This window comes from Chiloscyllium plagiosum, chromosome 23 (assembly GCF_004010195.1).
Source record: "Chiloscyllium plagiosum isolate BGI_BamShark_2017 chromosome 23, ASM401019v2, whole genome shotgun sequence".
NCBI classification, from domain to species: Eukaryota; Metazoa; Chordata; class Chondrichthyes; order Orectolobiformes; family Hemiscylliidae; genus Chiloscyllium; species Chiloscyllium plagiosum.
The window spans coordinates 48,754,042-48,769,465 of record NC_057732.1 but is presented as its reverse complement, the minus strand read 5'-3'; the positions used below and the strand labels follow the sequence as shown (position 1 = coordinate 48,769,465).

Below are 15,424 nucleotides of genomic sequence, written 5' to 3'. Positions count from 1 at the left end.
CCTATCGCATTCCCAACACCCCTCCCCCAAGTCCCTCCTCCCTACCTTTTATCTTAGCCTGCTGGACACACTTTCCTCATTCCTGAAGACGGGCTCATGCCCGAAATGTCGATTCTCCTGCTCCTTGGATGCTGCCTGACCTGCTGCGCTTTTCCAGCAACGCATTTTTAAACTACATAAATATCATCCTTCTTTCCATCCTCTAATACGAAAGCAATTATGTAAATCTCTTATGCACCCAAGCATGTATGAATTTAAGCAAATTTCTGTTGATGTCCACTTAATTTCTTTGCAGTTGGATTTTTTGATAAAATGTAATAATGTAATGGCCTAGGTTTTGCAGTCTATGGAGTAGCTGACCTTGAAGAAAGCTGCATAGATGCATCAGACTGTCTCAATGGCAACAACTTTACCCCTCGATATGCAGTTGATTGTGGAACTTTTATTTAATGGGAATTTCCGGTTTTGCGCTGCAGTGATAAGCTGTCCAACCAGTGAAATTATGAACAAAGGAAAAATACTGTGGATGCTGATATAAACACAGAAAATGCCAGTGGCACTCAGCAGATCTGGTAGCATCTGTGGAGAGAAAAGCAGAGTTAGTGTTCTGACTCCTCTTCAGAACCCTTCAGAATTGAGAGTTTAATGTGTAAGATTTCAGAAGGCGTTCTTGTGGTTAACGAGAAAATTTAAAGTCATAGAGGTGTACAGCTTGGAAGCACACCCTTCGGTCCTACATGTCCATACTGACCAGATATTCTAACCTAATCTAGTCCCATTTGCCAGCACTTGGCCCATATCCCTCTAAACCCTTCCTGTTCATCTACCCATGCAGATGCCTTTTAAATGTTGTAATTGTACTAGCCTCCACCACTTCCTCTGGCAGCTCATTCCATACACACACCACTCTTTGCATGAAAAAGTTGCCCCTTAGGTCCCTTTTCAGTTTTTCCCCTCTCACCCTAAACCTATGCTCTCTAGTTCTGGACTCCACCATCCCAGGGAAAGACTTTGTTTATTGGAGGTGTAGTGGACAACGAAGAAGATTACCTCAGAGTACAACGGGATCTTGATCAGATGGGCCAATGGGCCTAGGAGTGGCAGATGGAGTTTAATTCAGATAAAGGTGATGCAAATCAGTACAGGACTTATACACTTAATAGTAAGGTCCTGGGGAGTGTTGCTGAACAAAGAGACCGAGGAGTGTAGTTTCATAGTTTCTGGAAAGTGGAATCTCGGGTAGATAGGATAGTGAAGAAGGCATTTAGTATGCTTGGTCAGAGCATTGAGTATAGGAGTTGGGAGGTCATGATGAGGCTGTACAGGACATTAGTTAGGCCATTTTCAGAATATTGTGTGCAGTTCTGGTCTCCCTCCTATCTGAAGAATGTTGTGTAACTTGAAAGGGTTCAGATAAGATTTACAAGGATGTTGCCAGGGTTGAAGGGTTTGAACTATAGGGAGAGGCTGAACAGGCTGGGGATGTTTTCCCTGGAGCATCAAAATCTGAGGGGTGACCTTATAGAGATTTATAAAATCATGAGTGGCATGGTTAGGGTAAACAGGCAAGGTTTTTTCCAACTGCAGATTCAGGATTTTCATATTAATCTATATACTTGGGCGAAATCCTGAAATTACAGCCAAGACTCTCAGGGGTAATGAAGGTGAACGCTGACAGTTCACTGTCAAAAACCCACAAATTTTATATTATTATCCTTCACAATTATATACTGTGAACAATGGAGGATTACTTTATCCCATATATATATATATATAAATTACATATTTACAGGTTGTACACTTCAATTCTCACTAAACCCTACTATTAACTACTGAAAGTCTATAAAGCCACATGTCCATTTAAAGAAAAGCCCAAACTACTTCAAATAAAACTAAGCCAGAAGTTCAAGAGTAGTCACATCTGTGGAGTGTTATAAAACACTTTTTTAAATAAGACATGACATTTTAAACAGATTAACCCTTCACATTAGTTGTACAAGAACTTCCTTTCTTCATCTGCTTTTTCATGGAGATTTTCAAATTGCAATAATGTACTTTGTTTCTTGATCAATAAAGTAGATGAGCGGCAAACCTAATTTATTTAGAATATGAATGTTTTGGTGCCTGTTAATGTCCACGATTTATATTTATTTCCTTAATTTATAAGAAAAGACTATCATTGGGTTTTAAAATTTGTGCAGAAATGAAGATGAAGCTTTAACTATGTCATGCAACATTTTGAATTCCACTTATTGCAAAGGTGTTAATAATCCAATGATACTCAAAGCGAAACCTAACTGTTCTTGCAGTTATTGCTGAATAAGTTCCTCGGTGCATGCCATTTATTTTTGAAGTTTGTAAATTCCTTGCAAATGACAGTTTTAAATATGTGGAATAGTATGTTTATATAAAGATTGCTAAATTGCCATTTAATTTACAGAAACCCCAGAAAACAAGTTCAAATGCTGTATTGTAACACTAATGCAAAAGTGTAGAGCTGCTATAACTCTTTATATTATTTTAGTCTTATTAACCAATCCATTTTTTGTATATTGTAATAAGGCTTTTTGTAAGAAAAATAATGATACTTTTTTTCTTCACTAGACAGTTTCCAGTGCCATTAGGGATTGCAGTTATTAAAAAGTATCTACTGTCATGTTGTTATCCATCTGCTGTAACAGATGGACAACTTACTCTTTGACCTTGTCATTTTGATAAAATCCTCCTCATTTTTGTGTTAGTGCAGATTTTAAAATACTGTGGCCGTTATTAAATCACTGATGTCATGTGATAAAGAAATGCAGCAGGACTAAATTCACCTTGCTATTTGAGGGTTTGTATCTCTGTCAATGTTTTCAGGTCAAAATAGGAAAAAAATATGATGTGCAACTCAGATTTTCTCTCTTTTTAAAATAATTCTCTTTTCCACTTGTGAGTTTTATTTAACCACTCCTTTATGCTTTTCTCACAGCAAGTTATGACATATGACAAGAACAGGTTGTTCAGTCAGTATCTGTCACAAGATGGAATCAGCTGACTTATTAAAGGGCTTTTTTTAAATGTACTTTGTCACACTTATTCTGGAGAGACAACATACCTCCACTCTGTATTTAATACTTCTTAGAACTGGTGGAGACCAGTCCAGTTTATTAGCTGGTAAATGACCATAATAGCCTATGATGAACTGTGGTGATTTAAAATCTTGAAGTCGGGCTGGGAGTTGGCAGAAGAAGATGTAAGAGAAGTTGTCGTTATCATAGCTTCATATCATAAGCAACTGCTGGGCACCAATTGAACGGTGTGTGCTATGTCAGTCAAGCAACCTTTCAGAACAGTTACCATTGGTGGTAACTATAGAAACCCTCCAACCATACCCCTATCTTATTCAAGCAGGAGTTATATGATCCAGTCGTATTAACATATAGATTACACCATTCATAATACTGTAAATTGTTTCACCTCACTGTGCCTACACAGTTCAGTAGCTGCTTTACTCTTCAGTACAAAAGTGTGCATCCTGATGTCACAAAGTGATTTTTATTTACTTTTGTAAAATTGAAATAACTCTCCAATCCAGAACCACGGGCTACTATTAATTCATTTTCTTCCTTTCACAAATGTTACTTTAGTTCCTCTTGTGATCTAGCAGAATCATGATAATCATCCTTGTTATGAAAATACTGGCAGGAGGAGAAAACAGTAATCTGGATTTTATGGGTTAAATGTATTAGTAGATCTATATTACTCTTAATTGTCACAGTCATCATTAACGGTACTTCATAGTTTTCTGCCTTGCTGTTTACCAAGAATTGTGAATTTGAGCAACATTTCTTTAAGAAATTGTGCTTTATGACCTCTATTAGCCCTGCATTATTATTTCCTGATCTTTTTGAACTTGTAAAATTAAGTGTTCAAAAGTATTTCTCCCTGAGACATGTTAGCTATGCATACAATTTGTGTTTAAATCACCTATATTTGAGAATCGAGCCAGACAAATGAATACATGACAAAATTAGTGTCTTCACCCATCCCTCCAGCAATGACTTGATATGTAATATTTGCAAATGAACTGCAAATCAAGATTTGATTTAAATCATATACCAAACAACACCAACCTAGACTGTGAACAATTTGTCTCATTGCTTAATACATCTGTTCAAATGATGGGAGGCTCCATCCATCGAGCTCATTTTTATACCATTATATAGGTCATGTTCAACTTCACGGTTGTTACATCCCACTAATTGTACCAAAATAGTGCTCGGTATTGAGTAAAGTTTCAACTTCTAGTATCATTCCTTGCTTTGCAGTTCTCAATTGCTGGAAAATCTCAATTGCTGGAAAATCTCAATTGTGGGAAAATCTCAGTTACCAAATTATTAGTTCAGCCTGAATGACAAAGTTGCATGTCTGTATCTAAAAGACCATTGATCATTTTATCATCCTAGTTGTAATATTTTCATACTTTTGTTTCTTTTCTGCTGCATTTGATCCTGTCCTAGTTCTTTAATTTCACTTCAACTCATTTTTAAATGAATGAAGGAAAGAAACATTAACTGAATTGACTTTCCAAATAGCCCCTATGCTAAATACAGCTTAGCTTTATTAACCTCCTTTGGCCAAGGCTGTGTATATAACAGATGCTAGGTGACTGCAGAAGGCTGTAATTCCATCTCTGGGTTGAGCTGACATTTGTAGACTACTTGTGTTCAGCTACAATCTGTCTTCATCAGTACCCCTTCTAAACGTCTGGTAATTGTAATACCAGTGGTAACTTAACAGGAAATTAATTGCCATGTTTCAGTAAAAATTAATTCTTATGTTGGAGCCCAGAGTTTGTACAAAATAAAAGAAATAATTATAACCGCTTAACTCATGAGTTGCATCCCCAAAACAGCAATGGCTTGCATTTATGTAGCACCTCTAACATGGGAAAATATCCCAAAGTGCTTGACGAGGGAGTAATCAGAAGATGTAATAAGAAGCAGAGCAGGTTAGATTTGGAGAGGTGAACACACACTTAAGTCATAAATGTTTGAGGCCTGCTGACTGAAGACACAGCCTGGTTGGGAAAGTAGGTAGACATTGCACAAGAAGCTAGTTTTGGGTTGAATAGGTTGTCAGCATACATGTGCATATTAACCTCGTGTCTGAAAGTGATGTTAATAAGGAACAGGAGGAAGCTACATTTGTACACTTGGAGGAGAGCTCTTGTGGCACAGTGATAGTGTCCCTCCCTATAAGCAAGAAAGCCTGGGTTTAACTCCCACCTGCTCCTGCAGTGTGTCATAACACATCTGAACAGATTGATGAAAGCCATCTATACCCTTTGAAGATTTTAAAGAAAGTGGTACAAATGTTAGAAGAGAAGCCATTGTTGAAATTGTTCTGGCTACGATTGGATTAGTTAGAATACAACTAAGTAATGAAATGAAGTTATGATTTCATATGTACCTGATGTTCACAGTGTGCACTAAAAGCAGAAAATACTCATCAGGTCAGGCAGCACTGTAAAGAGAGAAGTTAGTTACATTTAATACTTTAATTTGATGACCTTTCATCAGAGTAAAAGATGTGCCAAATGAGCCATTTTTGGTTTTAATGAAAGATTATTAAATTGAAATATTAATTGGAAATTTCTTTCACCACAGATTGAGTGTTATGTTTTTACTTCAAATTTTGAGAAATTGCTGTTTTTTTCCTCTAGTTTAATAAATATTGTACATTTTATTAATGCTTCACTTCATTGCATTTCTAATTAACTGATGCGTCTCTTTTGCTACTCATTGTCTGTTGAAGAATAGTCCTTTGGCATCATGGCCTTTAGCCAGGCAACAAAAGTATGTTTTTCCTTAAAGCAGAATTCTCTCCTGCCCTAAGAGGTAGCTAATTACCTTCCTTCCTTCCTCCTCCCCCACCACCTCTCTTAGCCTTAGTCTCTCTCTCTCTGTCTCTTCCTGATGTCTCAACAGGGTGTTTCTCGTACCCAGACAGAATGTTCTGCTACAGTGTCATCTGTCTGTGTATCGATGCATGTATTTTGTGACTATCTGTGTACATATACTTATGTGTATATATAGTGTGAACAAAGTATTTCCTGAACTGAGTTTGTTCCTGCACATCTTAAGCAATGTTTGTTTTGAATTGCTGGTTACTTACAGCCTTCAAATCAATAGAAAACGTGTGCTACAGTTATTTCTGTCAAATTATATAAAGCAGTCAGAAAGTAGGAATGAGGAATGAGGTAAGATTTCAGCACTGCAGAACTTCATTTCCTGTGGCCAATGTAAACTATTTCCCTGTGGCTTTTTCAATAAATGTAGTATTGTTGTAATTAAAATCTTCAAGCAGAAGGAAAGAACATAAAATAACTAGGTAGACTTGAGCATGAAAAGAATCTCCAATTTTTCATTTGGATTTTTAAAATGTAGTTGGACCCATACACATGCATTATTTGTTAACATAACCTCTGAGTTTCCAAATCATGTCTTTGTCAATTTCATAACTCTTATTTATAAATAGTGCAAGCTGTTTTTACCAGCCTGAGCTGGGCCTGCAAGCTGGGTTTTTCATTGTAACTGGAGAGTGAACTTGGTAGTTCAGTGATAACGCTGTTTCAAAACAGGATCTTCTGTTATCATGTGTCCAGTTTTCTTGTTTAATTGAAGTAGCCGTGAATTGTGTCAAACAACACTCGCACCCACCCCCCCAACCTCTGAAAGACCACCACCACCTCAATGTCAAAGTCCAACTGGACTACCATCTCACTAAACCCAAGATAGAAGAAAGGCTTTAGGAGAAAAATGCTAACTTGCAGCTGAGTTCATTAATTAATGTCAAAAGATTAATTAATATGTCAAGATCCTGAAGAACCCTTTCAGTTAAATTATCGACCAAGCAGGAAGGAATATCTTCTTTCCCGAGGTCATTGGACCAGGTATTACTGCTTCAGTGTAACACTGAAAATCTGATAGAGTTGCCCAATAGGTGTGAGAGATTTCAGAACACACAAATTTTGCAAAAGATGAAGAGCCAAGTCTGGAGAATTGTTTTTTGCAGCTGGTTGTTAGGACATGAAATGTACAATCATTTACAAGGTGGAAAATGATAATAGGTACATGATTAAATATTTGAAAAATAAAATCTTGAGAGTTTGAGAAGAGCAGGGAAGAGGTCAAAATGGAAATCTCTTAAGAGCTGATCTCGATCGGCATGGTAAGTTGAATGATGATATAAATGCTGAACAGTAAACCAACATTTATGTGAATCTCTCTTATAGTACTTGTCAAGGAAGCAGGCTGATCTATGTTTCACAAATAACAAAATATATGTAACTTAATTCAATGTCAATAATTGTTTTAAGAGTTCATCTTTTTCAGAACTTAACTGCAAATTGCTAAATTAAATCCCGGTTTCAAAACAATCTCCGAAAAATGATGTACTGCAATTGAGTTTGATTGAGTTTTGTTCTTCTTGCCCTTAATCATTTTGCCAGTTAAACACCAAATATGAATAGAAATTCAATTAATAAATAGTTTGAGTTTTACTGTAACCCACCTGGCTTACCTGGCTTGTTGGCATTTAAATCTGGTAAATTAGTAAATGTTTAGTAAATTGATGATACTAATATGGATTAGTGCTATAAAGTGTGATTGTAAAAATTTACTTTTTACAGTAAGAGTGTTGTTTTCCTGCTGATGATCAATTCAGAAGCACCTGCTTGTGAAGAGCTTAAGATCTACTTATGAATACATCTGAGCCCAAGAGGTTATCGAGTGCAGATCTGAAATTTGTAGCAGAGATCAAACTTATAACTCATCAATTATATGTGTTAACTCAGAAATCTTTTTGTTAGTTGAGTGTAAGGTGCCATTTATTCTTTCTGCGCCAATTCCATGAATGTATAATCCTTCAATGCTTTGAGCTGCAGACATACCCACTAACTGGTCAGGTTTAAAATCAGAGCAAAGTATGATGTAAAAAGAACTCCAGTATAAGAACAATTTGTATTTGTATAGCATCTTTACTGTTGACTTGAGATTGTCCGAACCAATCTTAGTGAACTGGATTCAGATCAATCCATGTGTCAAAATAAGGGATTAGTGTTATTTTCCAGTTTTATTCCACTTCTAATTTGTCTGTATATAAACAATTGTGTGTTCTGTGTTATGGATTTAATTCTTCATGCATGTCAGCTGACAGCACTTAGATTTGAGTTAGAAATCATTTTTGTATTACAGATTTAAAGTGTAGAAAGTGAAGCTTAAGAGCATCTTTCTTCCCAATAGCACCATTGTTCTCCCTGTGGGTACTTGACCAAGAACAGGTCTTTGTACAGGTGAGATGATGAATTGATGATTGGATTATACAACATGGCATCAATAATCTAGTACAAGATGGGACATATTTATGCTGATGTTATCAAAAATGTGTGTTAGATTTGTCACTCTTGTCATAGAATTATATTGATTTCTGCCTTTAAAATACAGTATTTATTTTTTGGCTGGCAGTCTTAAAAGAATCCAGCAGTTTTAGCCTCATCTGACCACCAAGAGTTGACTGTCAGAGTTAGAGAAGCCAGTGGCCAAACACAAATATAAACATTGGGAGAAAGTTATTTAAGCCCACTGAGGCATTAACCTCTCAAACTATGCTAACACTTCAGTGCATCGCTGATGGAGTTTTTAGTATTGTTGGAATTCTTTCCTTTTGGATGAGACATTATCTGTTAGTGATGCAGGTAGACATAAAAGACACAACTGTACCATCTAAGATGTACCAGTATCCCAATATCTTGGCCAACATTCTTTTAACATCAGAAGAAAAATGCGATTAATCTTATTTGTTCTTTTTGTGACTTTTCTTTGAAAATTTGCTGTGGATCTGTCTCATTGGTTGTGAAGCTCATTGAAAGTGACAAACTGTTGCAAAAGTGCAAGTTCCTTCTTTTCTAATATTGTACTTTTTTCCCACAGAGGAAGAGGAGGAGCAGGTCCCCACTGATGGAGGTACATCAGCAGAAGCTATGCAGGTTCCCCTTGAAGAGGAAGAGGAGGATATGGAAGAGGAAGAGGCTGTTAATGATGAAAACTTTCTGGGAAAGAGACCACTTGAAAGCCCTGACTCTGTTGACTTACCAGTTGCAAAGCGAGCTAAAACAGCTGGCTGTAAAATAGAGAGTCCTGATGGTGTCTTAGAACCAAGGGAGCCCTTGAGTATGATTAATTCTCAAAGGGTGCCTCCTGTTTTGTCTCCAGTTGCACCACCTGATCATTCTAGCTCATTGCCTCTTTCACCTGAACCTCCAATGCTTGCACCTATACCAAAACCATCACAACTTTCAACTCCCAAATCTTCAGATTCAAAAATTCTCACATCTAAAATTAAATCTAAAATTTCCTCTTCGCCAATACAAAAAAGCAAATCCCCTAAAAGTTCTCAGTTGGCATTTTCAGGAAGTCCCATTCGTTCTCCAAAGACTTCATTGAAAACAGACAAAAAATCACCTATGCGTACAAAAAGTCCGAAAAGTCCTAAAAGTCCAAAAGTACCAGCAAACGCCCCTCATTTCACTGCGAAGAATGAAACTCCAAACCGAACATCTTTGCCTGTCTGTAATTCTGGGTCTGAAAAACTTGGTAAAGAAAATGTTCACACAAAGCAGCCACATACATCGACAGAATTGGAAAAACCAAATGTTTTGGATACATCACCAAAAAAGATGCCAGTGCCTGATAAAAGTATTGATGACTCTATTGATGCTGTAATAGCTCGAGCTTGTGCCGAGCGGGAGCCAGACCCCTTTGAGTTTTCTTCTGGGTCTGAATCCGAAAGTGAAATCTTCACTAGTCCCAGAAGACTTACTATTTCAGAGTCATCAACACCTCGAATGCTTTCCCTATCTAACAGTTTTAGCAGGGGTAGTGTTACGCCAGTGTCGTCTTCTGGGCCAACAACAAGCACAAATGTGTCATGGACTTTGGATGATTCCATTAACGAGGTTGTCAGGAAGGCAAGTTTAGGTACACCCCCATCCGTACCTCCATCTGTGCCTGACCTGTCCTCTCCTTCTGCTTCCCCACCAACCCCAGAACCGCTTCTTAAGCTTTATGAAGAACGTACAAAGCATGCATCCTCATCTGATGTGAAGAAAAAACTGAAGAAAGAGATTAAGATGAAAATCAAGAAAAAAGAAAAAGAAAAGCTGAAAGATAAGGACAGAGATAAAAAGGAAAAGGGCAAAGACAGGGAGAAAAATAAGGATAAAGAAAAGGAAACCAACAAAGACTCCAAGATATTTTTAAGGGAATTTGGAAAAGAACATGAGAAAGATCCATTTAAATTTAGAATTAAAGACTTTGATGAGAGTGAAGTAAAATTAAAACATAAAGATGGGAGCTTTAAAAAGGACAAAGAAAAGCACAAAGAAAAGAAAAAAGATAAAGAAAAGGGGAAAAAGGAAAAAGAAAAAAATAAAGATAAGGATAAGCATAAAACTAAGGCCTCTTCAGCAGGATTTGGGTATATTCCAAAAGAGGTCCAGTTGCCTTCATTCAGCACCCCAAGCAGTGTCAAGACTCAATGTGTTTTACCAACAGTGTCTCCAATGGTTCCAGAAAGGCTATTTGAGGAAAAATCTAAAGAGAAGGACAAGAAAAAAGACAAAAAGGAGAAAAAGAAAAAAAAGGACAAGGACAAGGAAAGGATGAAGGAAAAGGAGAAAAAAGAGAAAGAAAAGAAGGAAAAGGAGAAAGAAAAAGAAAAGCATAAGAACGAAAAAGTAAGTTGTAATGTAGTGTGTATGGATTCTTCAGTATTTGAACATTACCAAAACTAAATTGAATTGAAATACCAGCACTGTCAGTATTTGTATTTATAAGAAACTATTGCTTTAAGAATGTTGGTTCTCATTTTTATTAGGTAAAAACAATGACTGCAGATGCTGGAAACCAGATTCTGGATTAGTGGTGCTGGAAGAGCACAGCAGTTCAGGCAGCGTCCAAGGAGCAGCGAAATCGACGTTTCGGGCAAAAGCCCTTCATCAGGAATAAAGGCAGTGAGCCTGAAGCGTGGAGAGATAAGCTGGTGGGGGGTGGGGAGAAAGTAGCATAGAGTACAATAGGTGAGTTGGGGAGGGGATGAAGGTGATAGGTCAGGGAGGAGAGGGTGGAGTGAATAGGTGGAAAAGGAGATAGGCAGGTAGGACAAGTCCGGACAAGTCATGGGGACAGTGCTGAGCTGGAAGTTTGGAACTAGGGTGAGGTGGGGGAACACCTCCTCTAGCTTATCTCTCCATGCTTCAGGCTCTCTGCCTTTATTCCTGCTGAAGGGCTTTTGCCTGAAACGTCGATTTCGCTGCTCCTTGTATGCTGCCTGAACTGTGCTCTTCCAGCACCACTAATCCAGAATCTCATTTTTATTAGGCTTCTTTAAAGAACTATTTTGCAAAACTGGCCTTCATGCAACTAAAAGAAGCCTGAATATTTAAGTTTGAACACCAGTGTGCAGTATCAGAGGCAATTCACTAACTTGTGATGAAGAAAAACCCTTAGGTTAGCTATTTATTTACTAGGTTTAAGTCTAATTATTTTCATCAAGATGTGCATATATTTTAAAGCTGAGTCTTCAAGTAGTTTTACCATACCAAAATTTAATGAATGGTTAGTGCTGAGTCGTGATTTAAATATATTGTAAAATTTCATGAATGACTAAGTTCTGTTACTGTTAATTTTGAGATGTGAATTATGCCTTTGCCAAATTTGTTAGAACAGCTGCAGATTTTCCTTCATCCTCCCGCATATATGTAGCAAAAAAAATCATGAAGCCAGAAGACATCAGATGTTCCTAGATACTATTGTAATTTAGATTAATCTGCTTAGATAAGCTTCGAAGTTGTTTTTTTTTGCTGCAAGACAGGATTTGAAAAATGAATTTTTCAGAGAATCGCTCTAACACTTTCACTTTGTGATGGCGCTTCACGGGTGTCCTAGAAGAAATGTAGAGCGACAAAACATTATCAGTTCATGCCTTGAGGTATGTAGTAAAAAGAATCTAAATCCAAGAAGATTAACAGAAAAATGCAACACACTCCAAAAAGGGGCTTATGTGACTGGTATTATTTATCCAGGTGAAAAGAATGGTGCTTATATATAAGACTTTGAACAAATCCACTGGCAATGTATTTCTAGTACTCCACAAAGGAGTCTTATATTAGTGGCCCTTCACTATCTTGCTTTGAACTCTGTCACCAGCCCAACTTTGTATGTTAGTCTACTTATTAAATTTGGCTTCTTGTGAAGTTGTCTTTTTTTCTCAAATATACAAACTTGTTTCTATTCACAGGCATTTTAAATCTGTAGTGCCCTCCAGCGTGTGTGCACATATATTTCGATCAATAAGAAATAAGTGCCTTAATTAAACCATCTATTGTATGGTTTAATTGATCAATCTGTGATCTACTATGTTATATTTCACGTGAATGTGACTTCATTACAAAGGAAATACTTTTAGAAGATAGCAACTCAGATATAGTGTTCGTATTTGAAGAGCAGAGATATATCTTTTAAAAATCTGAGTTTTATATCAATGGGAGGCAAAATCATTTAAATGAATTTCAAAGGATGCTAGCATGGGGAAAATGTGAAAAGCATTTGAACAGAAGAAATAGTTGCAGGAGTAGGCCATTTGGTGTCTTGAGCTTGCTTCACCATTCAAAAGATCATAGCTGATTTGATTGTGGTCTTAACTACACTTTCCTTTACAATGCCTCTTCCTCAAAAATCTGTCTCATTCAGCCTTGAATATACTCAATTAAAATATGTAATCCCAGCCTTAACTGTTTGGTGGTGAAGCAAATTCCAAATGTCAGTGACAGACTGCAAGAAGTTGTTCCTCTGCATCTGCATTAGGTGGCACGGTGGCTCAGTGGTTCAATTCCAGCCTTGGGTAACTATCTGTGTGGAGTTTCCCCATTCTCCCCATGTCTGCGTGGGTTTCCTCCCACAATACAGAGATGTGCAGGTTGAGTGAATTGACCATGCTAAATTGCCTGTGCTGTTCAGGGATCTGTAGGTTAGGTGCATTAATCAGGGTTAAATGTCAAGTAATAGGATAGAGGACTGGGTCTGAATGAGTTACACTTCAGAGGGACAGTGTGGTCTTGTTGGGCGAAATGGCCTGTTTCCACACGGATTCTATCATTCTATCTCTGCATTGAATAGTAGAATCTTATTTGGGATTCTTTACTCTGAGATAATTTATTAATCTGACCCCATTACATATTACCAAATCCAAAATAACCTGATCCCTGGTTGGATCCACAACATATTTTCATAGGAAGCTATTCCAAAAACACTCTGACACATGGCTGCCTTTGCGAATTTGATTTTCAGACATAGATGTAATACAGTGTCGGAAAGTGTGAGGTCTGCACTTTGGTAGCAAGAATAGAGGCTTGGACTATTTTCTAAATGGAGAGAAAATTGAGAAGTCTGAAGTGCAAAGTGACTTGGGAGTTCTTGTCCAGGGTTCTCTCAAGATAAACTTGCAGGTTCAGTCAGTAGTTACGAAGGCAAATGCAATGATGTGCATTTATTTTGAGAGGACTTGAATATAAAAGCAGTGATGTACTTCTGAGGCTCTATAAGGCTCTGATCAGACTACATTTGGAGTCTTGTGCGCAGCTTTGGGCCCAGTATTTCAAGAACTATGGCCCTGGAGTGTTCAGAGGAGGTTCACGAGAATGGTCTCAGGAATCAAACGTTCCTCATATGTTCCTAATAACATATGAGAAATGTTTGAGGACTCTGGGTCACTTTTCGATGGAGTTCAGAAGGATGAGGGTGATGAAATTGAAACATACAGAATAGCGAATATGCTGGACAGAGAGGACATTGGGAAGATGTTTCCATTGGTAGGAGAGACTAGGACCCGAGGGCACAGCCTTAGAAAGGGAAGACTTTTTGAGAATGGAGAGAAGGAGAAACTTCTTCAGCCAGAGAGTGGTGAGTCTATGGAATTCATTGCCACAAAGGCCAGGTCATTGAGTATATTTCAGACTGTGAGACAAATAAGTCCTCAATTATCAAGGGGATCAAGGCTTACAGGAAGAAAGCAGGAGAATGGGGTTGAGAAACTTACCAGCCATGATTGAATGGTGGAGCAGATTCGATGGGCTGAATGGCCTAATTTCTGCTCCTATGTCTTATGGTCTTCCCAAACCCCTCAGTGCAACTTGATAAAGCATAAATTCCTATTTTACTGACTTAAGTTCATCAAATATTCACTGTGGAAAACAAAGGAAATGGATGTAAATTTGCAGGCTGAACTGGAAGGTTCATTTTTAGACCTTTCGTCACCATAGTAGGTAACATCATCAGTGAACCTCCAGTGAAACATTGGTGTTAGAGACCCACTTTCTATTTATGTGTTTAGGTTTCCTTGGGTTTGTAATACCATTTTCTGTGGTGATGTCATTTCCAGTTCTTTTTCTCAGAGGGTAGTAAATGGGATCCAAGTTGATGTGTTGATTGATTACAAAATACCTTGCAAGAACTGTAACAAGTACTACATTGCACAAACAGGCAGAAAACTAGCCACCAGGATACATGAATATCAACTAGCCAGAAAAATACATGACCCACTCTCACTAGTATCCTTACATACAGATGAGGAAGGACATCACTTCGACTGGGACAACACATCATCCTAGGGCAAGCCAAATAGAGACATGCACGAGAATTCCTAGAAGCATGGCATTCCAACCGGAACTCTTATCAACAAACATATCAACTTGAATCCCTTTTACCATCCTCTGAGAAAAAGAAGAGCAATTGACATCACCACAGGAAACCAAAACACACAAATAGAAAATACATAGGTAACATGTTACCTAGTGTGGTGATGAAACGTCTGAAAATGAAACTTCATTACATCCAGAACCTCAACCTGAGCTACAAATCTTCTCAAAACAAAGGAAATGCATTGGATCCTGTAACATTAGAATTCTTTTTATAAAAAAGAATATGACAAAGTTCCTCAGCTTATAATCTTGCCAAGGAACTGTCATTGAAGTAAATAACAATCAAATACTGAATACATAATTAACTCAAAATTGAAAAGCAGTCAAAATATAAATGTTCTTTACTAAAAGATGGTTGTTAGTATCATATTCTTGGATATATGTCTTTGGAGATGGAAATGTGTTGCTGGAGAAGCGCAGCAGGTCAGGCAGCATCTAGGGAACAGGAGAATCGACGTTTCGGGCATTAGCCCTTCTTCAGGAATGAGGAAAGTTTGTCCAGCAGGCTAAGATAAAAGATAGGGAGGAGGGACTTGGGGGAGGGGCGTCGGAAATGTGATAGGTGGAAAAAGGTCAAGGTGAGGGTGATAGGACAGATTGGGGTGGGGGCGGAGAGGTCGGGAA

The 15,424-nt window shown here is 37.7% G+C and overlaps 1 protein-coding gene across 2 annotated transcripts in view; it reads left to right on the top strand.

The window, feature by feature from the left end:
* Positions 1-15,424, top strand: part of taf3 (TAF3 RNA polymerase II, TATA box binding protein (TBP)-associated facto) — a 167,226-nt gene that overhangs the window by 104,803 nt on the left and 46,999 nt on the right. For both annotated transcript variants that reach the window (XM_043714113.1, XM_043714115.1), the window contains exon 2: positions 8,976-10,780. In XM_043714113.1, the coding sequence (XP_043570048.1) occupies positions 8,976-10,780 (1,805 nt within the window). The remainder of the gene's footprint in view (positions 1-8,975; positions 10,781-15,424) is intronic.